This window comes from Balearica regulorum, chromosome W (genome assembly GCF_011004875.1).
Source record: "Balearica regulorum gibbericeps isolate bBalReg1 chromosome W, bBalReg1.pri, whole genome shotgun sequence".
NCBI classification, from domain to species: domain Eukaryota; kingdom Metazoa; phylum Chordata; class Aves; order Gruiformes; family Gruidae; genus Balearica; species Balearica regulorum.
The window spans coordinates 24,481,623-24,507,071 of NC_046219.1; the positions used below are offsets into that span (position 1 = coordinate 24,481,623).

General features: G+C 41.1%; 1 protein-coding gene and 1 long non-coding RNA gene across 3 annotated transcripts in view; one reads left to right on the top strand and one right to left on the bottom strand.

Annotated features, from left to right (window-relative positions):
* Positions 1-25,449, bottom strand: part of LOC142599260 (uncharacterized) — a 106,752-nt gene that overhangs the window by 64,888 nt on the left and 16,415 nt on the right. The window lies entirely within an intron of this gene.
* Positions 1-25,449, top strand: part of LOC142599151 (protein patched homolog 1-like) — a 130,538-nt gene that overhangs the window by 61,837 nt on the left and 43,252 nt on the right. For both annotated transcript variants that reach the window (XM_075738875.1, XM_075738876.1), the window contains exons 11-18: positions 200-298; positions 1,224-1,349; positions 13,101-13,219; positions 14,866-15,268; positions 15,757-16,066; positions 21,064-21,206; positions 23,326-23,509; positions 24,482-24,762. In XM_075738875.1, the coding sequence (XP_075594990.1) occupies positions 200-298; positions 1,224-1,349; positions 13,101-13,219; positions 14,866-15,268; positions 15,757-16,066; positions 21,064-21,206; positions 23,326-23,509; positions 24,482-24,762 (1,665 nt within the window). The remainder of the gene's footprint in view (positions 1-199; positions 299-1,223; positions 1,350-13,100; positions 13,220-14,865; positions 15,269-15,756; positions 16,067-21,063; positions 21,207-23,325; positions 23,510-24,481; positions 24,763-25,449) is intronic.

Consider the following 25,449-nt stretch of genomic DNA (forward strand, 5'->3'; position numbering starts at 1 on the left):
GTTCCTCAGCAGTCTTTCAGAATAAAAGTTAATAGCTGTATTGCATCCTATTGATTTTCATTTTAACCTTGGATTTGTATTCAGAGTGTAGTGTAAAAGTCATTAGATGGCTAATCAAAATAACCAGCTGCATGGTAGATCACAAGAATAATATATAAAAATGTTCTTGTTTTTTTGCTTGTTTTGTTTCTCCCCCAAGGTTTTGCCTTTTCTTGCTCTTGGAATTGGTGTAGATGATGTATTCCTTCTGGTACATGCATTTAGTGAAACAGGGCAGAATAAGAGAATTCCATTTGAGGTAATGACAAAATGGGGAGTTGGGGGAAAATAAAAGAAAAGGCCTCATATAGGAAAATATATTATACCTAGAATTAGTTAGTAATGATTTTTTTTAAATGCTTCTGTTCTAGATATCTTTGTCCTAGGGCCTGGTTTTCTTGACTTTTATTTAAAATTAACCATGACATTCACCTTTATTCACATTATAAAATCTAAGATCCTCCTCACTTTTTTATAATCTTTTCCTTTTATTGACCTTTTTATTCTCAGTCCAAAGTTTCATATCCAAAGTACAAATAATTTAAAAGCAATATATATTTGCCAGTTTTCTTTTGTACAAGCAATGTCTTCCATGTGCTCTTTCCAGCTAGTTCATCATGCAGGCACTACAAACTCATTGTGCTATAACCTCCATATGCTTCAAAATAACCTACTGTGTTGGGAAAGGGTCCTGTGTTTTCTCTCTTTTTTTTTTTTTTTTGTGTGTGGTTCCTAGGGTTTCTGGTTTTTTTCTTACCTAGTTCTTCAAGACATTATGCATCTATGCTGTTAATGCATGCTTATTCTGTCTGAAAAATGTTGAGAACACCAAGTGACTGCACTGATACAAAATACATCCTACTTAATAACTGATATATTTGATATAATGTCAGTATTCATTTAGCTTTGACATTTGAAGCCAGTGTCAGCTTTGATAATGTTTGCTACCCTCAAAAAATGTAAGCACTTCATATGTCATCTGCTTTTCTCCTGGACAGTATATTTAATATATTGTGCATTTCAGAGTATGTAAGAATAAACACTTGTATTCAGAATACACTTGTATTCAGAATTTCCTTGTAATAGTTTTCACTGTTACCATGTTCTATCTGTAGGATGACCCATTCATTTGCAGGACATCACCTTATTCACTTGACTTGTACGATACATCATTTGTTTTGCAGGACAGAACAGGTGAATGTTTGAAGCGAACAGGAGCAAGTGTAGCCCTTACATCTATCAGCAATGTTACGGCTTTGTTTATGGCTGCCTTAATCCCTATTCCTGCTTTACGAGCATTTTCACTCCAAGTAAGTTTTTATTTTGTTTTGTTAGGTCTTGTAGATGTTGTCATTGGGGACAGCGAATGATAACAACAGTGTTAGTGTTAAAGTCCATGTTCAGTGCTTCTGCAGTTCACTGAACCAACATGTGATCACTGTTTACCATAGTTCTTGGTCATAGCCAACTGCTCTCCCCCCTTGATTCTGCTCCTTCTGTTTCTCATGGCTTGAGTCTCTCACATCCTGTTGGTGGGTGAAAGAATATCCTTCCCCATCTCAACTAGGTTGAATGCAAAAATCAAGTAGTATGCAACTGAGCAGAAACAAGTCTCCAGCAAGATTTGAATCCTTAAGGCAGTCTAGACCAGTAGACTGTACTCTAGTTTAAACCACCACATTCCTAAGTAGGAATTAAATCCTTACGTTGAGGTTTGTCCAATTTGCTGCTATTACAAACCATAACAAAAGTGCAATGACAACAGCGAGAATGCATTTGCCACATTAATTATTACTATAGCGGTTTGTACAGACTTGTTCCCAATGTAATTTTAGCAGAATGTTGGAGAAAACTTCACTGAGAATTTTCTGTTCTGTTTTGAGAGAAAATGTGAATTTTCTGTGCTGAAGCATGTATAGCTTTCTCTCCCTTTCGGTATTTGTCTTCTCATTTTTTTGGGTGCTAATATCCTAGAATCACAGAATGGTTTGGGTTGGAAGGGACCTTAAAGAACATCTAGTTCCAACCCCCCTGCCATGGGCAGGGACACCCTCCACTAGACCAGGTTGCCTAAAGCCCCATCCAACCTGGCCTTGAACACTTCCAGGGAGAGGGCATCCAAAACTTCTCTGGGCAAACTGTTTGAGTGTCTCACCACCCTCACAAGGAAGAGCTTTTTCCTAATATCTAATCTAAATCTACCTTCTTTCAGTTTAAAAACAGTACACCTTGTCCTATCACTACATGCCCTTGTAAACAGTCCCTCTCCAGCTTTCCTGTAGGCCCCCTTCAGGTACTGGAAGGCTGCAATTAGGTCTCCCCGGAGCCTGCTGTTCTCCAGGCTCAACAACCCCAACTCTCTCAGCCTGTCTTCATAGGAGAGGTGCTCCAGCCCTTTGATCATCTTCGTGGCCCTCCTCTGGACTCGCTCCAACATCTTCATGTCCTTCTTATGCAGAGGGCCCCAGAGCTGGATGCAGTACTCCAGGTGGGGTCTCACAAGAGCAGAGGGGGAGAACCAACTCCCTCGACCTGCTGGTCACACCTCTTTTGATGCAGCCCAGGACACGGTTGGCTTTCTGGGCTGCAAGTGCACATTGCTGGCTCATGTTGAGCTTTTCATCAATCAATACCCCCAAGTCCTTCTCCTCAGGGCTGCTCTCAATCCATTCCCTGCCCAGCCTATAGTTGTGCTTGGGATTGCGCCATCCCTGGCACTTGGCCTTGTTGAACTTCATGCAGTTCACACAGGCCCACCTCTCAAGCCTGTCAAGGTCCCTCTGGATGGCATCCCTTCCCTCCAGCATGTCGACCACACCGCACAGCTTGGTGTCATCGGCAAACTTGCTGAGAGTGCACTCGATCCCGCTGTCCATGTCACTGACAAAGATGTTAAACAGGGCCGGTCCCGATACCGACCCCTGAGGAACGCAACTCGTCCCTGGTCTCCACTTAGACATCGAGCCGTTGACTGCAACTCTTTGAGTGTGACCATCCAGCCAATTCCTTATCCACCGAGTGGTCCATCCATCGAATCCACGTCTCCCCAATTTAGAGACAAGGATGTCGTGCGGGACAGTGTCAAATACTTTGCACAAGTCCAGGTAGATGACATCAATTGCTCTTCCCTTATCCACCAATGCTGTAACCCCATCATAGAAGACCCTTAGTGAAGCCATGTTGGCTGTCACCAATCACCTCCTTATCTTCCATGTGCCTGAGCATAGTCTCCAGGAGGGTCTGCTCCATGATCTTGCCAGGCACAGAGGGGAGACTGACCGGCCTGTAGTTCCCCGGGTCTTCCTTTTTTCCCTTCTTAAAAATGGGGGTTATGTTTCCCCTTTTCCAGTCAGTGGGAACTTCACCGGACTGCCAGGACTTCTCCAATATGATGGAGAGTGGCCTGGCCACTTCATCCGGCAGTTCCCTCAGGACACGTGGATGCATCTCACCAGGTCCCATGGACTTGTGCACCTTCAGGTTCCTTAGATATTCTCGAACCTGATCTTCTCCTACAGTGGGTGGTTCTGCATTCTCCCCCTCCCTGCCTTGGCATTCTGCAACTTAGATGGTGTGGCTAGAACACTTGCCAGTGAAGACTGAGGTTAAAAAGTTGCTGAGTACCTCAGCCTTCTCCATATCCTGGGTAACCAGGTCGCCCGTTTCATTCCAGAGGGGGCCCACATTCTCCCTCGTCTTCCTTTTATCACTGACATATCTATAGAAACTTTTCCTGTTGCCCTTGACGTCCCTGGCCAGATTTAATTCTCTCAGGGCTTTAGCTTTCCTAACCTGATCCCTGGCTGCTCAGACAATTTCTCTGTATTCCTCCCAGGCTACCTGCCCTTGCTTCCACCCTCTGTAGGCTTCCTTTTTGCATTTGAGTTTGTCCAGGAGCATCTTGTTCATCCATGCAGGTCTCCTGGTGGTTTTGCCTGACTTCTTCTTTGTTGGGATGCATCGCTCCTGTCCTTGGAGGAGGTGATCCTTGAATATTAGCCAGCTGTCTTGGGCCCCTCTTCCCTCCAGGGCTTTGTCCCATGGTACTCTACCAAGCAGGTCCCTGGAGAGGCCAAAGCCTGCTCTCCTGAAGTCCAGGGTAGTGAGCTTGCTGTGCACCCTCCTCGCTGCCCTAAGGGTCTTGAACCCTACCATTTCATGGTCACTGCAGCCAAGGCTGCCCTTGAGCTTCTCATTTCCCACCAGCCCCTCCTTGTTGGGGAGAACAAGGTCCAGCATGGCACCTCTCCTCGTTGGCTCCTCTGTCACTTGGAGGAGGAAGTTATCATTGATGCATTCCAGGAACCTCCTGGATTGCTTGTGCCCTGCTGTATTGTCCCTCCAACAGATATCGGGGTGGTTGAAGTCCCCCATAAGGACCAGGGCTTTTGAATGAGGCTGCTCCTATCTGTCTATAGATGGCCTCATCCACTCGGTCTTCCTGGTCAGATGGCCTGTAGCAGACCCCCACTGTAGTGTCACCTGTCCCTGCTCTCCCTTTAATCCTGACCCATAAGCTCTCAGTCAGCTCGTCATCTATCCCCAAGTGGAGCTCCATGCACTCCAAGCTGGTCATTGACATAGAGGGCGACACCCTCTCCTCTTCTTCCCTGCCTGTCTTTCCTAAAGAGCCTGTATCCTTCCATCCCAACACTCCAGTCATAGGAGCCATCCCACCACATCTCCATGATCCCAATGAGATCGTAGCCCTGCAGGCATGCACATGTCTCCAACTCCTCTTGTTTATTCCCCATGCTATGTGCATTTGCATAGAGGCATTTAAGTTGGGTCCCCGATGAAGCTGACTGACTGACTGGAGTGACTGGAATTCCTTTGAGGTACTTCACCAGTGTTTCCCTGTTGGTTCCTATTATTTCAGGAGCCCCGGCTCATCTCCATAAGTCTTCGAGTGTGCTGCAGTGTATCCAGTATGTCTCCAAGCAACAGGCTGAGGGCCTTCATTGGAACCCCATTCCTTTGACCTTGGGGTGTCATTCTACAGCTTGTTGTAGGCAAGCTTGATATTATCCCCCCTCCTCCTTCGAGCCTAGTTTAAAGCTCTGTCAATGAGCCCTACTAGCTCCTGGGCAAAGACCCTCTTCCCCCTTTAAGAAAGGTGAATCCCATCTGATGCCAGCAAGGCTGGTGCCGTGTAGGCCGTCCCATTGTAGAAGAATCCAAAATTGTGGTGGGGATGCCAGCCATGTAGCCATGTATTAATAGACTGGGTCTGTCTTCCTCCCAATGTCGCTACCTTCACAAATATGAAATATTAAGGATGCTAAAGAAAGCTTCTTTTGAAAGCAAGGGGTCTTTGAAGAAAACTCTGGGAAGTTCTCCTCTGACACATTTTTAACACACGACTGGCTGACCTTTGTGCAAAGCAGGCAAACTACTTTTTCGTTAGTCATTTTTCTCGCTCTCTAATAATTTTTTTCATTCTCCTTGAGTCCCGGACCTACCCAGAGGAAGCAAGGGCTGCATTTTTTTTCTTAATATCTGGGGCAATTATTGCTGTTTTCAGCATTTTAAACGTGCCTGCATTAAGCTATTAAATGATAAAGTTTTCATGATTGCAGCTACATGACCAACATATTAGTAACTTGTTTACCGTTTTCTTCTTAAGGGGGCCTACAAGAAATCTGGAGAGGGACTGTTTTCAAGGGCACATACTGATAGGACAAGGAGTAATGATTTTAAACTGAAAGAAGGTAGATTTAGATTAGATATTAGGAAAAAATTCTTCACTGTGAGGGTGGTGAGACATTCAAACAGGTTGCCCAGAGAAGTTTTGGATGCCTCCTCCCTGGAAGTGTTCAAGGCTAGGTTGGATGGGGCTTTGGGCACCTTGGTCTAGTGGAGGGTGTCCCTGCCCATGGCAGGGGGGTTGAAACTAGATGATCTTTAAGGTCCCTTCCAACTCAAACCATTCTATGATTCTCAACAGACAATTTGGTAACGAATAACAGAGAAAGTAAAAGAGAATAAAGGCATTGGTTCGCTCTATAGTTGAGCAGATATCTGTGGCATCTTAAACTAGAGCTTTAGTCCTGAATAGTTAGAAGAATTTAGTTCTACTGACTTGCCAAAAGCTAGATCTTTCTTCTTACAGGCGATATGACAGTGAATTGATTTATATTATGGCAAAGACCAGTTTGAGTGTATGAAATATTTTTGAAGTATAACACTTTTTTTGGACGAAGTGATTTATGTCATCTAAATCTTGGGGTACCTAGCCTGCTGAGCTGGAAGACAGGGACGGGGAGCAAAATGAAGCCCCCATAATCTTAGAGGAAATGGTTAGCGAACTACTCCACCACTTCTTAGACACATAACAGTCTATAGGGCCAGATGGGATCCACCCAAGAGTACTGAGGGAGCTGGTGGAAGTGCTCACCAAGCCACTCTCCATCATTTATCAGCTGTCCTGGCTAACCGGGGAGGTCCTAGTTGACTGGAAGTTAGCAAATGTGACACCCATCTACAAGAAGGGCCAGAAGGAGGATCTGGGGAACTACAGGCCTGTCAGTCTGACCTCAGTGCCAGGGTAGGTTATGGAGCAGATCATCATCTTGAGTGCCATCACGTGGCACGTACAGGACAACCAGGTGATCAGGCCCAGTCAGCATGGGTTTATGAAAGGCAGGTCCTGCTTGACTAACCTGATCTTCTATGACAAGGTGACCCTCTTAGTGGATGAGGGAAAGGCTGTGGATGTTGTCTACCTAGACTTTAGTAAAGCCTTTGAGACCGTTTCCCACAGCATTCTCCTGGAGAAACTGGCTGCTCATGGCTTGGATGGGTGTACTGTTTGCTGGGTAAAAAACTGGCTTGATGGCCGGGCCCAAAGAGTTGTGGTGAATGGAGTTAAATCCAGTTGGTGGACAGTCACAAGTGATGTTCCTCAGGGCTCAATATTGGGACCAGTTCTGTTTAATATCTTTATCAATGATCTGGATGAGGGGATCGAGTGAACCCTCAGTAAATTTGCAGACGACACCAAGTTGGGTGGGAGTGTTGATCTACTTGAGGGTAGAAAGGCTCTACAGAGGGATCTGGACAGGATCTATCAGAAATGTGTGACCAGCAGGACTAGGGAAGTGATTGCCCCCCTGTACTCAGCACTGGTGAGGCTGCACCTCGAGTACTGTGTTCGGTTTTGGCCCCCTCACTACAAGAAGGACATTGAGGTGCTGGAGTATGTCCAAAGAAGGGCAACGAAGCTGGTGAAGGGTCTGGAGAAGAAGTCTTATGAGGAGCGGCTGAGGGAACTGGGGTTGTTTAGTCTGGAGAAGAGGAGGCTGAGGGGAGCCCTTATTGCTCGCTACAACTACCTGAAAGGAGGTTGTAGTGAGGTGGGTGTCGGTCTCTTTTCCTAAGTAACAAGAGATAGGATGAGAGGAAATGGTCTCAAGCTGTGTCAGGGAAAGTTTAGATTGGATATTAAGAAAAATTTCTTTATGGAAAGTGGTGTCAATCATTGGAACAGGCTTCCCAGGGAAGTGGTTGAGTCACCATCCCTGGAGGTATTTAAAAGCAATGTAGATGTGGTGCTTAGGGACATGGTTTAGTGGTGAACTTGGTAGTGTTAAGTTTAATGATTGGACTCAATGATCTTAAATATCTTTTCCAATCTAAGTAATTCTGTGATTCTATGACTCTATTCTATAATCTGTGGCCCAAACTCAAAGATCTATCATATCTTAAGCAGCAAAAAGGATACTGGAGATCCTCACTAGAAATCAGAAGAGAGGTCCTATTTTCCCATTCTCTGGCTTTGCAGTGACCATGCATTATAGAAACTACTTTAGCCTAAATCCCAGTCTCCTAATAAGAATCCAACAGAGATGGGTCATTTTATCCTAGTCACACTGCTGTGCTGCTTGCTTTGATCAAATTTTGCTCAGCGTGTTCTCCCTTTTCACATTAGAACATGGTAGGTTGCCTTTGGAATATCTGTGGAAACAACAACTGTAATTATTACTGTAATTTGACTATAAATTAATCTTTTTTTAAAAGTCTTTTTTATTGCCTGCTGCCATGTCTTATGACTTGCTGTAAACCGAATCAGCAGAAGTTCAGAAAAGGAAGCCCATGTTGTCAAATGCTTGGTGTTTTCAAAAAGCAAAATGAAAGACAAAGTTTCCTATGAGATTTCAATATATCTATATATGAACATGTTGATATTATTCAGAATGACATCATGATCAAAGTTATTTTTAAGGCAGTGATTAACATGGAATCTATGTCTAGGTACATTTGGGTGTCCAGAAATGAATGTTTGAGTGGCTCAATCTTTTCTCAGATGCATCTGTAATCTGTCTTTCCTCGCACATAGTAACCCCTTATATGTATATAAGAGATGGAAAAATGTTCAAAAGGGCCAACCAGAGACCCGTACTGAGGATTTATTGGTACTAGAGCAATCTGTGTATATAGCTTAAGAACCACTGAAATTACAGCCCTTATTGTTAGAAAGGAATGTCTATTACTTGCATCGTCTAGCCTCACCAGGTATAATCAAAACCAGGCAATGCATTTAATCATAGCATTCAGAATCAGATAACCATGGCAGATTTTGGTGGGTGGTCTGTATATAGGGATTTCTTTATTCACAGTCTTTTTCCTCCCTGTCCCTCTTAGGCTTGTTTAAACAAGAATTCCTTGTCATCTTTGATAGCTTTCTACTAAAACTTAGAAAGCAATGAAATACTGCAGTTTATTTTTCAAAGATGCTTCTTCTCATCTGGATGGTAAATTTTCAACAGATAGGCTTAAAAAAGGGATTGTTCTTGACCTTATTTTGCTCTTCATTTGTTTTCCTTAAGATATTGCAAGATAACTGTCAGTTTCCATAACTTTTGAGGACCAGTATCTGTAAAATAACCCAGTTGCTAAGGAGAATATATAAATGGTTTCCTGACTAGCCTTGCATGTGGAAGCCCAACTTTTACTTAGAAAGTAATGTTTTGGATATCAGTACTTTCTTTTTTCAGCTTCTGTTACATCAGCTAATGCATTTCATTGATACCTGTGAGTTGTTCAGTTACTTTATGGAACTTAAACACAGGAAGTTTGCTGCAGTCATAGGAATTTGCTAAGGTTAACTCAACAAAGTGGGTTAGCTCTTGCTGAGTTTAAAAATCACCAATTTCCATTTCTTTAAGTGAGATTTTTTTAAAATTAATTCCCTTATGGGGATAAGGACTGTTTTAGCTTTTTAGCTGTTTGCTTATTTTTTTTTATCATTTGCAGATCTTATTAGTCCCTTATTTAAGGGGCTTTAAGTTTTGAGATGCTGAACGTATCCCAAGTGCTCAGTCACAAGAATCACCTGTAAGAGAGTGTTCAGGACTTTGAAGGAGTAGGTCCTGAGTTTTCAGATGTGTTGCATTTCTTAAAATCAGGGTGTTGTCTAAGAAATCACCTGAAAGTTTTTGAAATTTGCTGTAGGAATGTCTTAAATATAGCGTTTTCTTTTGAGTATAAATGAAGGAGGCATGGCAGAGTACCTGCTCTAGTACTAATCTTACCTTTATTGATTTTTTCAAGTTGTGCTGGTTTCAGCTGAGATAGAGTTAATTTTCTTCATAGTAGTTAGTATGAGACATGTTTTGGATTTGTGCTAAAAACAGTGTTGATAATGTAGAGGTGTTTTTGTTATTGTTGAGCAGTGCTTACACAGAGTCAAGGCTGCTTCTGCCGGGACACACCGCCCCACCAGTGAGTAGGCTGGGGGTGCACAAGAATCTGGGAGGGGACACAGCTGGGACAGCTGACCCCAACTGACCAAAGGGATATTCTCTACCATATAACATTATGCTCCGTATATAACTGGAGAAGGTAGCCTGGAGGCGGGATTGCTGGTCGGAAACAGACTAGGCATTGGGTTTTGTTTGGGGTTTTTTCTCTGCAGGTGGTGAGCAATTGCATTTGTGCATCACTTGTGGTTTTATATATAATAATAATAATTATTATTATTATTATCTTCCTTTTTTATCCTATTAGACTGTCTTTATCTCAACCCATGAGGTTTTTTTTTTCCATTCTCCTCCCCATCCCCTTGGGGGGGGCAGAGAGTGAGTGAGCAGCTGCGTGGTGCTTAGTTACCGGCTGAGGTTAAACCGCAATACAAGGCCTGAGGTCCTTTCCTCTCCCATTTGACCATCCCTCTCTGAAAGGGTGAAAGCAGATGCCCTGCCTGTTCCCCAAAACCTTCTGCTTGCTCTCAGCTCAGCTGCTGCTAGCAGATTGCCTGTACATTGGGAGATCTACTACCACACACTTTTGTTGGTGCTTTTCTAATCAATGTCACCATTACAGATTGCAGATATTGCCAAGATCACGATCACACTTTTTCATATGTTCCCATTCCCAGCCACCAGACTTATAAATAGTATTGGGGAGGGAAGGTGGTGGCTGATGCATCAGGTCAGAGATTCAGTCACCCCTCAACAGTTCTTTCTTCCCCCCTTGCTAATCTCAATCTCAAACCAATTCTCCTTCCCTTGTCTCACTCATTTCCAAGTGCCCCTGGAGTTGGGGATGTACAGCAGGAACTGGAAGGCACACTGCACCTTATCAGTTCATGGGGTGTTTTTTGATGAGACAACAAATTTGAATTGATATACAAACAATATTTTCTGTATTTAATTGTGAAAAATGAAATGTTATGTCCTTGAGATGTTGAGGTGGAGAGTGAGTGAAAGTATAATATATATATATAGGAAGTGTGGTGTTAAGCTATAGGAATCCATAGAAATACAAGTCAGGATAGAGAGGCTTGTTTAGAAATATTTGACTTGCAGGATAAGTACATCAACACCAGTATGGCACAATGGAATATCTAGTTGCTCTAAAAAGTGATGCCATATTAATAGAAAGATTTACTATGTGTTGCTGTGATACTTTCGATTCTCCTTCAAAAATCAAATGTAAATTTAACTAATGGCATCTCTGCCATTTAAGTCTTTGGGTTTAGTGGCATTTGGGATTCAAGGTCGCTGGGGTCTACAAAGAACTGATAAGGCAGGAAGTGTTTATAGAAGTGAGCATAAGTAGAGGACTTCAGTTAGTTTTTCAGACGTGCTGAGAGGTATAAGAATTCTTAGACCAGGTCTCAGCTGATTTTTCCAAATCTCAGCAATTCATAGCTGATTTTTGATGGAAGTTCTTCATTGGACACAATTAATTACTCATGATAGGTGATTCAATTTTCACTGGTTTAGCAGCAATAAGAGAGTGGTTGTATGAACTAGGTGCAACAAACACCTTGCTTGCAATAGCAGCTGTTTGTTTTCCTGACAGATTCAATCTATTCTAGAGAGGATCAAAAGGAAATAATTTTGAAATCTTGTCTATGACCTTATCGACACCTTTCTGTGTCGATATTCATAAATCATGAAATGGTCATGGGATCTTTTCTCTCAAAGATTAAAGTAATGATTAAATGCTAATTAGGCTTTAAACACCAGATAAACTCTATTTTAGTAGTTATGTCTCCAGCCAATCAGCAAGACCAAAATCTTACTTTAAGCAGGCTGGAGACAACAAAAGAGAAACATCAAGAAGAACCACTTTTGTGTACAATATATTTATGCTTGAAATAACTATAAAATGTTTACATACATAACTGATTGTCATTCTCAGAAAAGTAAAAACAAGAAGTAGTCTTTTTATTATACTTTATAGCTTCAAAACCCTAAATATCATTCAGTAGGTTACTACTTTGATTTTCTCAGATGAGAGACAAAAATACAAAATTGTATTATTTAGGGTCACATAGGTTGAGAATTTTTAAACCATAAATTTTGGATGTCTCATCTTTTGAGTTGCCAGTTTTAAGGGCTGATTTTCAACATCAAAAGCAGCCATTGATCTGTGTTGGGAAAAGGAGGGCTCATTTACATCGTCAGGCACTTAATTTGTGTAATCCAATTTTAGTCCTTTTTTTGACTGTTTGAACCCAAGTGGTGTTTACTTCAGAAGTTATAGGTGGAAGCACTTGATAATTTACATGCTTTCCTCAGCCTGAAACTGGGCTACTATAGAGATGCCTACTGATTATATAAGTAAAATATAAGGGTTTCCTTTTTTTTTAATCTGTTGATGGCTCAACTATTTTTTCCATTTTTTGGGGGGAAAAAAAATCCTCAATGACTTATCCTTATCTCTACTATTCTACTACTATCTTCCAAACCCATCTGTGCCCAAGTTTTCCCTTTGTAAGGGTAGTGAGCTATGTTTTATTGCAAATAAATACCATTAACAGTAATAATAGATGCTGCACCACATATGTTTATAGAGATTCTCTGGGAATCTCTGCATAGGAAAGGGTTGTGGTTTGAAGGGGTATTGTTGTTTTTCTTTAAATAATGATCACTTTGCAAATTAACTTGACTATTCTTGTTCCAATTTAAGACTCATTTTGGTAGACCGGCTCATTAATCAAGTTCTGTTAAACACAAGCAGGAGAGTTCAACAGATAATCCCAAAACGTTATTCTTTTTTGCTAGACTTTAAGTACATCAAATGCATAGTGTTTTACTAAATAGAGCATTTCATTAAAATATAATTAAACCTTTATTTCATTAGTGATTTAATAATTTGATTTAATGTTATTGTAGTACTTAAATTACTTCAGATCCCTTAAATGTGAGAACTTCGGTCCTAGTTCCAGGTTTGCTTTTGCTTCCATCTTTTTGTACCGTGAGATTCCAAATAGGTCAGAATCTCATATTAAGTTTAATTTATTGACAAGACTGGTTTTTTCCACTTTAAAAATCTTGGTGCTACCACATCTCTAGGTATAGAGATATTAAAATAATATGAAGGTTAATATTAAAAGGAATTAACTAACTACAGTAGGGCTACCATAATAAAACTGGGATGTAAAAAATATACCTCCCAGTTCCCTCAGAGAGAAGCTTGAAAAGGTCTGATGAGTAAACATGATAAATGGGTGGATGGGTAAGACTTGAAAGGAGGCTTTATGCTTTGTAAAGCCAATGCCCTAAATGAAGCTTAGCAATGACTTCGCTTCTCTTACGATTGATCTCTAGGCAGCAGTTGTGGTGGTATTCAACTTTGCTATGGTTTTGCTGATTTTTCCTGCTATCCTGAGCATGGACCTTTATCGTCGGGAAGACAGGAGACTGGATATATTCTGCTGTTTTACAAGGTGAGAATGTGTGATAGAATTACAGTATATGAAGTATCACCCTTTTTGTGATGACCAATCAGTGCTACCACCCCTTGTCAGGAGTGGGAGTTCCTCATTGCAGCAGGACAGCAGCGGGATCAGAATGTTATTGTCATAGTTTCGTTGCTAGTGACTGAATTACACTTGCTACCTTGGTTTCTTTTATCTGACTGAGGGGAAAAGTTAAAAGGCATTTCACACACACTTTTTCCTTTATTCATGCATACATCCATTTTAGCCATTGGAGGACAACTTTCTGGAAGCATGTAAAAGAGCCATGCTTTAGTAATATCTGTATTTTTAGAATGTTATGGGATACTGCAGTGTATCCAGTGCTGGCATTGGATAACCTTGGAAGACTTAATTCCAGTCTCTTATGGAAGACTGTAAATAACTCAGGGTACTCAGAAGCCTTACTTATACCTAATCGCTGTGTGCTAATTTTTATGCTTTTTATGCCTTGAAACTTAAATGCATAAAAAAATATAAGAACTATAAAATTACTTCCCTTTAGCTCAGTTTTTCATAGGACTATTAGGAATTCAGAATGATCAGTATCATTGCAAGATAGTGATTGATAAACTTTCTGTTATGGCTCCAATAGTAATTTAGAATGATAGCATGCACACTGTTACCTAATACACATCCAGTTTTGAGGACAGGGGCAGGCTAGGAGGAAACTATTGTCATCAACGGAGCCACCGCTTAGAGATAAAGCATATTTTCTACATTAGTTTTTGCTTTTGCCTGCAATGAAGAGGATAAGCTGCATTTCTATACATGTACTCTCACACGCATGTCATAACCAGGATGTAGAGAAACCCCCTTGTGTCCTCTTAGCCTTTCACACCCACGTAGGAGCAGATTTTCTATCAATCAGCAATTTGCTTTTATTTACAGGAGGAGGCTTGTTTATGACTTTTTTTTTTTTTAATAAACTAGGTATCCATTGTGTTCTTTCATAGACTACAATAAAGGGAATACTTCAAAAAAATGCTTCTGTAATTTTGTCTCTTCGTGTTGCCCATCCTTCCTGGGAATCAATCCTTGTATATGTTTACTTCAATTTTAAAACTTGCAGTCAGTGTATGGCAAGTGGTTTCAACCTGCCTCCCAAAAGTCTGAGATCTTATCCAGAAGGCCCAAATATTATTTAACAGTTACTTTAATAGTTCTAAACAGAAGAACTCAGCATGTCCTACATTTACATTTTGATCTTCTAAATAGTTTAATTCTCAGCATAGTCATGTAGACATAAACTCACACATGCATATCATGCATTCAGACTGTGTGCAACTACCTGGCTATTGACCTGATCGATTAGCATGTGTAATTAACAGAGTGATGTGAGTGGATGCCAGTGTCTTCAGATAAATGCTGGTTCCTTCTTTCTTGGGCACAAGAAACATGCAGAAACAGGCTTAGAGGCCTACACTTTAAACCATGTCCAAGAAATATTTCCTAAAAGTGCAGAAGGAAATCCTCATCAAAACATTATGCTTAATTAACATAAACAATTTAATAGTAGTAGAAGCAGTCTCAGATGGAAGCAGATTATCCTATCTAGCCTGATTAAAATAAAGACCTTTCTAAATGTGAACAGATGTTTTTCTCTTCTCTTGCAGTCCATGTACCACTAGAGTGATTCAGATTGAGCCTCAAGCATATGTGGAAAACAGCGGTAATGCTTGCCACAGTCCTCCACCCCCATACAGCAGTCACAGTTTTGCACATGAAACTCAGATTACAATGCAGTCTACAGTGCAGTTGCGCACAGAATATGATCCTCATGCACAGGTGTACTACACCACAGCAGAGCCTTGCTCAGCAATATCTGTGCAGCCGGTGACAGTGACGCAAGATAATCTCAGCTGCCAGAGCCCAGAAAGCACAAGCTCGACAAGAGATTTGCTTTCCCAATTCTCAGACTCCAGTATGCATTGCCTTGAGCCACCCTGTACTAAATGGACACTCTCATCTTTTGCAGAAAAGCTTTATGCTCCATTCCTGCTAAAACCTAAAGCCAAGGTAATCAGAAAACTATTTACCTTTTTTTTTTTTTTTAAATGGACTTCTGCCTTGCCCAGTAGGAAAATTATCCTGACAATAGTATTAAATATCAGGAATAAATAGAATTACTTTTGGAATTACAATTCTTAATAATTTTACACCTAATTTCATACTTTAAAAGTTTTATCTTGGTAGTGCTGCAGTGATGTACTTTTCAAATGTAAGTTATGAGTGAGGGTTTTGGTGACTTTCAGTAACCTAAGCTCACAAACGGTGAAACTAAATCTACTTTTTAATTTTATCACCATATGAATTTCCTGTTCATGATCTAGAGCCCCTTCACTAAAACACAAATTAGTTTGGCCTTGTAGTGTGTGTGTATAAATATATAAAAGCTTAAAAGTATAGTGATGGGTATTAATTTTGAACCTGGTTCTGTGTGCCATTATGAGTTATTAATTTCTTTAGGAACATAAAACCAAATGCATTTCCATTTTCTGTTGCAGATTGTGGTTATTTTTCTTTTTCTGGGTTTACTTGGTCTCAGCCTTTATGGAACTACCCAGGCTAGAGATGGACTGAATCTCACAGACATTGTACCACGAGAAACCCAGGAATATGACTTTATTGCAGCACAGTTCAAGTATTTCTCTTTCTACAACATGTATATAGTGACACAAAAAGCAGACTATCCCAATGTCCAGCACTTACTTTATGAACTTCACAAAAGTTTTGGTAATGTTACATACATTTTGTTGGAAGAGGATAAGCAGCTTCCCAAAATGTGGTTGCACTACTTTCGAGACTGGCTGCAAGGTAAGAGAGAATTGCATGAACTTTTCTTTTTAATTCTACAGCAGCAAGCAATTATTCACTGTAGTAATGCTCTCCTCTTCCAATACGGCCACGTGGTTTAAAGCACGCTAGCAGGAGGGAACATGCCTAGGTTCTGATCCAAACTAGGACATCAATTTGCTGTTTCTCCAACAGTTTGTGGCTAAGTTTACTCCCCAATAAAGCAGTTTTGGAGCTTTAAAAGATTATATCCATGAGAGGTCATCTCATTAATTTCTAAGTGGCTAAAGAGGAGTTCTGCTTTATAATTAATGGCCAAATATGGCCCAGTTTTTGGGAAGATAAATGTTTGCTGAGTGTTTTGAGAACAGTGAATGAAAAGCCCCAGTCCAGCAATGTATTTTGGCACAGGCTTAACTTTTAGCATGAGTGATCCTGTTGGCTTCATCTGGGACTGCTGGCATGAAGAAAGTTCAGTGGGGCTTAGGCATTTTATTGAATTGGGAGATTACAATACATTCTAGACTTCCAATCAAGTATCCTCACTCTTTCTATGGTGCTACTTTTTCTGTGCTGAACTGTAACTGGGAGGGGGGTTTTATAGGTAGCATGATGATAATTATATTAAAATGGGCTTATTAAAGGCATGATATTATAATTATTCATGTTGAGGCAAATAATTCTTTTGTATTTGAAATAAATAGTAATGTTACATCTCAGTAAATTTAACAGTTCTCTCTTGTGAGCAAACATATCCTGCCCAGAAATACTTCTGTCCTACCTCTGTCTCTCTGTTGGAAGAATCTTCAGGAAGCTTTTGCAAACAGAAAAATAAAGTATTCTGACCTACTAAGACTGTAAATCTTAACCTTAACTGTTTACAGATGGCCAATGCAACCAATGATTCTTAGAAAACATGCACATAACTGCCAGTATTTGGAGTGCCTTCAGCCTAATGCACCTCTTTTTTTCAGAGGCTCGCTTGTATTTGTTAACATTATTTTTGTAAGTGACAATGGAAATGAGATTAAATTCCCTGATGGCTTTTAATTATGCTTGGTTTTGCAAAGGGTAACCTTATCTCATGTTTCATGGCGCGAGCTGTTCACATGAGTCAGTAGGAATTCCTTCCTTGCCCCCATTCCAGCATCCAACATACTTTTGGAGGATTTTACATTCTTCTATATAACATTTAAAAAACTGCCTTAGTTTGTATAATTTCTCTGCAGATAGAGGTCAAGTTACTTTTATCTTTCTGCCCAGAAACATTTCATTAATTACAGCTATCTTTAAAACAGATTGAAGGGCTTTTAAAATCATTGGTGTGAACAGCTTATAATAAAAATATTGTTTGCTTTTAAATCAGTTACTACGTTATTAATTACAAAGTTTTATAGGGAATTTTTATTACTGAAATTTTGAAATCCTTCAGAAAGTAAGCACAACTGATAGTGATTTCTTGGTATTCTTTCTGCAGACTTTCAGTTTCAGCAGTGTATAAGGCCAGTAATAAAATGACCCAAAGTGTAAAGTGGTTAAGCTAGCTGAGAAATAAAGATACGAGAGATGGATTTGAGAGATGATTGAACTTGTAAGAACTGTAGCATATATTGGAGGGGGAAAAAGAAGTGAAAGAGCTATGTTTCCACACACTGTAGTAATGTAAAATGTAACTTGCAACCATAAATTGGTAATGTTGCATGCAAAGGCATATATTTGATATTGTGTGGCTACTTAGTCCTTTGTCAGGAGTCTGATATTAGTCTGAAAGTTCTGTCTCCAAATATTGTCTAGCATAGCAACTTGTTTGCTCCTCCTAAGCTGTCCTTTGAAGGTGTCTCCTTTTTTCCTACATTCTTCTTCAACAGCCTCCTCTTAACTCCCAAAGTGATATTTTACATGACTGTTATGATAGCACAAATGCTTTCACATAACCACTTTCTAAGAGACTGAAATGGAGTAGAGCTGTATTCAGGAAGGATGGATTTGTATTTCTGCACTTCACAGAATCACAGAATGGTTGAGATTGGAAGGGAACTCTGGAAGTCATCTGGTCCAACCCCCCTGCTCAACCTCAAGCCAGTTGCCCAGGACCATGTCCAGATGGCTTTTAAATACCTCCAAGGATGGAGACTCCACAACCTCTCTGGGGAACCTGTTCCAGTGCTCAGTCACCCTCACAGTGGAAAAGTGTATCCTTATGTTCCGATGGAACCTCCTGCGTTTCAGTTTGTGCCCATTGCCTCTGGTCCTATCACTGGGCACCACTGAAAAGAGCCTGGCTCCATCATCTTCACACTCTCTTTTCAGGTATTCATATACATTCATTTATTCAGGTATTCATATACCTTCTCTTCTTCAGGCTAAACAGTCCCAGCTCTCCCAGCCTTTCCTCATATGTGAGGTGCTCTAGTCCATTAATCATCTTTGTGACCCTTTGTTGGACTCTCTCCATGTAGCTCCATATAACTCTTGTGGTGGGGGGGCCTGAACTGTACACGGCATTCCAGATGTGGCCTCACCAGTGGTGAGTAGAGGGAAAGGATCATCTCCCTCAACCTGATGGCAATACTTTGCCTAATGCAGCCCAGGATACCATTAGCCTTCTTTGCTGCAAGGGTACATTGATGGGTCATGTTCAACTGTGGTGGGTTGACCCTGGCTGGATGCCAGGTGCCCACCAAAGCCACTCTATCACTCCCCTTCCTCAACTGGACAGGGGAGAGAAAATATAACAAAAGGCTCATGGGTCGAGATAAGGACAGGGAGAGATCATTCACTAATTACCATAATGGGCAAAACGGACTCAACTTAGAAAAGATTAATCCAATTTATTACCAAGAAAACAGAGTAGAGGAATGAGAAATAAACCCAAATCTTAAAACACCTCCCCCCACCCCTCCCGTCTTCCCGGGCTCAACTTCACTCACGAATTCTCTACCTCCTCCCCATGAGTGGCACAGGGGGACAGGGAATGGGGTTTATGGTCAGTTCATCACACGTTGTTTCTGCTGCTCCTTCCACCTCAGGGGGAGGACTCCTCACACTCTTCCCCTGCTCCAGCGTGTGGTCCCTCTCACAGGAGACAGTCCTCCACAAATTTCTCCAACGTGAGTCCTTTCCACGGGATGCAGTTCTTCACAAACTGCTCCAGCATGGATCCCTTCCACGGGGTGCAGACCTCCAGGAGCAGACTGCTCCAGCGTGGGTCCCCCACGGGGTCACAAGTCCTGTCAGCAAACCTGCTCTGGTGTGGGCTCCTCTCTCCACAGGTCCACAGGTCCTGCCAGGAGCTTGCTGCAGCGTGGGCTTCCCAGGGGGTTGCAGCCTCCTTCAGGTCTCCCCATCATCCTCCACCTCCTTGGTGTTCACCAGGATCCCCAGGTCCTTTTCTGCCAAGCTGCTTTCCAGCTGGGCGGCCCCCAGCATGTCCTGGTGCATGGGGTTGTTCCTCTCCAGGTGCAGGACTTTGCACTTCCCCTTTGTCAAACTGTACGAGGCTCCTGCCTGCCCATTTCTCCACCCTGTTGAGGTCCCTCTGGATGGCAATACAAGCCTCTGGCCTATCAGCCACTCCTCCCAGTTTTGTGTCATCAGCAAACATGCTGAGGGTACACTCTGCGCCATCATCCAGATCATTAATGAAGATGTTGAATGGGACTGGACCCTGTATATTGACCCCTGGGGTACACTGCTAATGACTGGCCTCCAACTAGACTTCGTGCCACTGATTGCCACTCTCTGGACTCGGCCATTTGGCTGGTTTCCAACCCACCTTACTGTCTGCTCACCCAGCCCATAGTTTGTCTGCTTCTCTATGATGATCTTATGGGAGACAGTGTCAAAAGCCTTTCTCAAGTCCAGGTAGACAACATCTCCCCTTGTCTACCAAGCCAGTCATTTCATTGTAGAAGATTATCATGTTGGTCAAACATGACTGCCCCTTGGTGAAGTCATGCTGACTGCTCCTGATTATCTTCTTGTCCTGGAATGGTTCCCAGGATTAGCTGTTCCATCACTTTCCCAGGGATGGAGGTGAGGCTGACTGACCTGTAGTTCCCTGGGTCCTCCTTCTTGACTTTCTTGAAGATAGGAGTGGCATTTGGTCTCCTCCAGTCCTCAGGCACTCCTCCCAACCTCCATGATCCTTCAAAGATAATGGAGATTGGCCTCACACTTCCTAAATAATGCTTTCCCCACTCCAAGGGCACCAACAAACAGCATTTTCTTAAAGGGGACTTCGAAGTCCCTTCAATGATGTCAGAACATCTGTTGTTAAATCATCCTCTGTGCAGGTGCTGAAGGGCTGCACGTAGCAGGTTTGGCAGGCTTATTTCATTACTTTGTTCTCAACTTGTTGGCTTTACAAGTGGATACAATTTTGTTGGATGACCTGGGAAGCAGTTTTCTAAAGGAGGAGGGAAGAATTTGAGTGGGGTGACTGTGGAACTGTAGTTCATGAAAAAAAACCACTTTTTACTCCAGACAACTTTGACTCTTCCCTACATAAGTGTACAAGCAGAGTGCTAGGTTGTGCTCTCACATCCAGCCTTGTGCTGAGTCAGCGGTGAGGCTATGCAAACTCAGGAATGGCTCTGAGAAGGACAGTGGACCTGGGAGTCCTAATCCCATCCCCACTCTCCCTTTGCCTTGAGGGGAAACTGATTATTCCAGCGCAGATTGCATCTCCCTTTTGCTAGCTCACTTTTGCTGGTCAGCAATGTGGGAAGAGTCTTGAGGCTTTTCCCTTGCACCTTCTTGCTTCTCCTGCCTTTCTTTGGGGGAAGTGTACTGGACATGCAACTAGTACTTTTACCTTCACACACACTGACCGTGAGGCAGGGAGCCCAAATTTAGGAGGCAGCAGATGGATAATTTTCTGTTTGCTTCAGCTATAAATAGTCACAGTTTATATTAAAAAGAATCATTATTATTGTTTCTTCCTACTGAAATTCATTTCAAAGATCGATTTCTTATCTGCTTGTTCTGTCTTCCTCACACCTTCCTCAACTCTTTAGGACTTCAGCATGCATTTGACAGTGACTGGGAAGCTGGGAAAATCACTTACAACAATTATAAAAATGGATCTGACGATGCTGTTCTGGCTTACAAACTCTTGGTGCAAACAGGCAATCAAGCAAAGCCCATTGACATCAGCCAGGTATTGTATGAGTCCATACTGGTTTATACAGGAACGCGCAATCTGTCAGGAGTTGGGGGAGATGAAAGGAGCATGCCATAGTCTCTTTTTTCATCTTGATGAATTAAAATTCCTGAGTTGTACCTAATTGCTTAGCCTTGCTGACTTTTCTTGAGCTACATGTTAGCTGCAGAGTCTGGCCTGTGTTGAGAAGTATTTAAAATCAACACCAGGAACGCCTGTCCTTGGCGATTATTGGCTGGCATGCATTAAATGCTGTTTCTGTCTCATACACACACACACATACAATTGGTGTGGAAGATGCTACTCAGCATCCATAGGTAGATGGAGCCTGGTCCTATGCCAGACATACAGTCAATGCTAGCCTTGTTGCCCTAAGTGGCATCATTCTTGATTTGAATCAGATTTGTTTATATGGATGACCTTTGCTCAGTCTTCTGCTGTGCCTTTGAATCTAGCCTTTGCAATTATTTGGTTAGTTCCTACCAATTTATTCAAAACACACATTTTAAAGACAGATGTTTACAACTGATAGTGAATGGAAGGGGACGGAAATAACTATATACTGTACGATATTATTGTACTGTCGTTACTAAATATAAATATGCTGTAGTAGAACTGAGAATGACAGTTGGTTGAGCTGTCTAAATAAAATACATCTGAGCTGCTTTCATGAGATTATCATAGCATATGACTGCATTTGCTGCTTTTTATTATCACATAGGTAGGTGAAACACTCTGGGTTTGACTCCTTATGCCAAAATTTGATTTTAAACCTCTTAAGAAAAAATTCTGCAATAACCTAGCTTCTCCTCTCCTAAAATCATCATTGACTCTCTGTGCTTTCAGGCAGAAAATAGTGCCTCTAGTAAGCTTCTTGGCAGATCTGCTTATTTTCTTTTTTTGCTGGCATATAAGGTGACAGATTTACAGATTACGTTGTTCAGTTACTATAGTGTGTAAAACATTGCTATATGGCAACATGCAGCATGATGTCAGGTTTGAGTGACGCTTCAGCTATGAATTTAGCAAAGGTAGGGAGCCAAATAGAAAACCTTTAGTGAGATTTTGTTTAGCAGTGTGTACCACATACACTGTGGAACAAATATGATTGGACTACAGCTGCTGATACAATTTCCTGTGCCTGGGAGGGAGAAAAGTGTGGTGCACCCATAAGGGCTGAGTGCTGAACTATGCAGTTCCAAAGACAGCTTGAAGACATACAGTTGTTGCATATCCTGTGGATTAATTGAATCCAGATCCTTGGAATCGAGGGGGTTTTTTTGGGGGGGTTTGCCTTTTTTTTTTTTTTTTTTAAACTGCTGTCACTGTTGTTATTCATTTCATTAAAAAGACCTGAAACTGGAGCCAAGCCAGAATTTTAAATAAACAAAGCAAAACAAAACCAAACCAGTAATACTTTTAATCCACAGAGTCCTCTGTCAGAGCTCTAGCTATGCAGTATTTAGCTGCAGAACCCTAGAAGTGTACCACTGCTGTTTACCCCACAGATACGTTTGCCAACAGTGACTCAAATAACAGAGTGCACTTATCTGCTTTTTTGGCACTGGGCATTTTCTGAAATACATAGGTCATAGGAGACAAGTGTTTGAAAAATTTATACAGATCTTGTTTTATTTTTATAGCTCTCCTCCATTTACCGAGTGGCATTTCCTTCAGTGTTAACAACAGAGGATAACTGCACACAGGCATGCATAGGGACTCTTGCCAAGTTTTTTTTTCCCTTTCTTTAAAATATGTTTCTCCAATTTGGTTGGTTTTCACCCTCAGCTACAGACAGTCTTTTGGAATTCAGATTTAATTAGTTCAGTCTATTCTGGAACCATCTGCTGATTTAGTGGTTATTATAAATATTATATAAATATTAGTTTATAAATAATCACTTTCCACTGTCACTGTAGTTATTTAGATTTTTTCTTCATTGCCAAACAATAGTTTGCTGGTAAGTCACTTCAAGTGAAAGTTCACACTGTTTATCTTTTTCTTTTCCCCCTCCTATATGTGTGTTGCATCTCTAGGCTTTTTGTCATAAGCTTTGCAGCAAGAGCCCTGAAAGCAAAACTCATTCTGAATGGCTTCTAATCTTTCCTTTTTGCAGTTGACTAAACAGCGTTTGGTGGATGCAGATGGAATCATTAACCCAAATGCTTTCTACGTCTACCTGACAGCCTGGGTTAGCAATGACCCTGTGGCCTATGCTGCCTCACAAGCCAACATCCGGCCTCACCGCCCAGAATGGGTCCATGATAAAGCAGACTATATGCCAGAAACAAGGCTGAGAAGTAAGTAACATTTCATCTTAATGTCTTATAGTTTATATAGATGTTCTCACTCCTTCCTTTAAGACCTAGTAACTCTATAGTTGGGTTATGCTGTATGGAGCTCAGAAGCATAAACAGAACAATATATTGTGTTACTCTGTAGCCTCAGGAGACAAATGCAGTTGTGGAATCTAGTGTAATGTGGCACCACTGAAGGGCTTTATCATGTTGAAAAATGAGTTTTATAACAGTTTCTGGCAAAGCTCTAAAAACTTATAAGCATTGCTTTTTAATGTCACCTGATAGTTCCGTATGTGAGAGAAACCTGGAGATTGCATGAAATTTCTGAATTTCATCACTGAGATTGCATCATGTTTATCCTCAATTTTTAATATGTAAGGAAATTTTATCAAGTTAGCTCATATGTATAAGCTACCAACACTGATATGTTACAAGAGCTATTTAGGGGAGCAGTCTGTGTGAGTGGGTGTTTTCCTTCTGTCCCTCCTACTCTGTGCTGTTCACTATTTTGCATCCTGAGCAGTAATTCTGGTTCACTTTGCTTTGCTTCAGCTTTGAATTTATTGGGAGAATTGCTAGTGACACCAGTGAGGAATGGGAGAGGACATGTGGGGGACAACTGGTGCTCTTTAAAATGTGCATGGGTAACAAGCTAGCTGTGCTTCAGTGTATTTGAACCCTAGGGCAGGTGTTCAGTAAAAGACTAGTGAAGATTAAATACATATATTGAAATATACCTGTAGTTGTTAAATTATATAGAATTGTTTGGGGACTTGATACAGGCTGTGTTCATCTCAAATGTAGTAATCTCATGTATTTAGAGTTTTTAAAGTATCAGTTGTTCCAAAGATGCAAAATTTAAATTCAACACCTTTAAGCATTTTGCTATAGAGAACAAGTGTCTTGTTAATCATGCTCTCTGTGTATCTCCTTCTTCCCAAACACGTTAAAACATTGCTATCTTTTTCCTAGTTCCAGCAGCTGAGCCCATAGAATATGCTCAGTTTCCTTTCTACCTCAATGGATTGCGTGAAACTTCTGACTTTGTGGAAGCTATCGAGAAAGTGAGAGCTATCTGTAATAACTATGCCGGCCTGGGGATTGCCAGCTACCCAAATGGTTACCCATTTCTATTTTGGGAGCAGTATATTGGGCTTCGTCACTGGCTCCTCTTATCCATTAGTGTGGTTTTGACTTGCACGTTTCTGGTGTGTGCCCTCTTCCTCCTGAACCCTTGGACGTCTGGCATCATTGTAAGTTTATTATAAGGGTCTTTGTTGAAGTCAAATTCCTTTCAGCATAGCTCTTGCTGTAGTCAGGACGGTTTTGTTTATGTCTAGGCCTCTAATGGAGTATGTATATTGCATCATTCATTATATATTTATTCAACTTGAGGGAGTAGAGTTCATGCTAAAGGTACAAACCTTAATAACCTTAATCCTTTGGCCACCTTTTTGCAGCTTTAAAGATTTCTTATAAGGATATGTGAGCTTTTGCCCTTGTTTCAGATGCACATTAACATGAGAAATAAAGACACAGAGGAAAATTAGGAATGTTACTAAATATTAAAATTATTTCTATTTAGTTTTTCCTTCCTCCCTTTTATCACAATGTTATTTTTCAAGGCAGTTGCTTGTGACTAACTTGTCTGTAAATTTTCCCACTGATTTCTGAATGCAGTCTTTATGGAATTATTGAAATGATTAGGTTGTACAGTATACACTGAGAGTGTAACTGGGCTATTGAGGAGAAAGAGTTATAAAATTATAAATTGAAGAGAATACTCCTCCATGCTTTCTGCAAGGCACCATAAGCCTCATAGTAAACATTCAAGTTAAATTGGATTAAGATGTTCCTATGTTTGAATTCCATAAACTGTTGTATGGCTTATAAAATGTCAGACATAAAAAAGTGTGAAGCAGTTACTATTTTTTGTAATA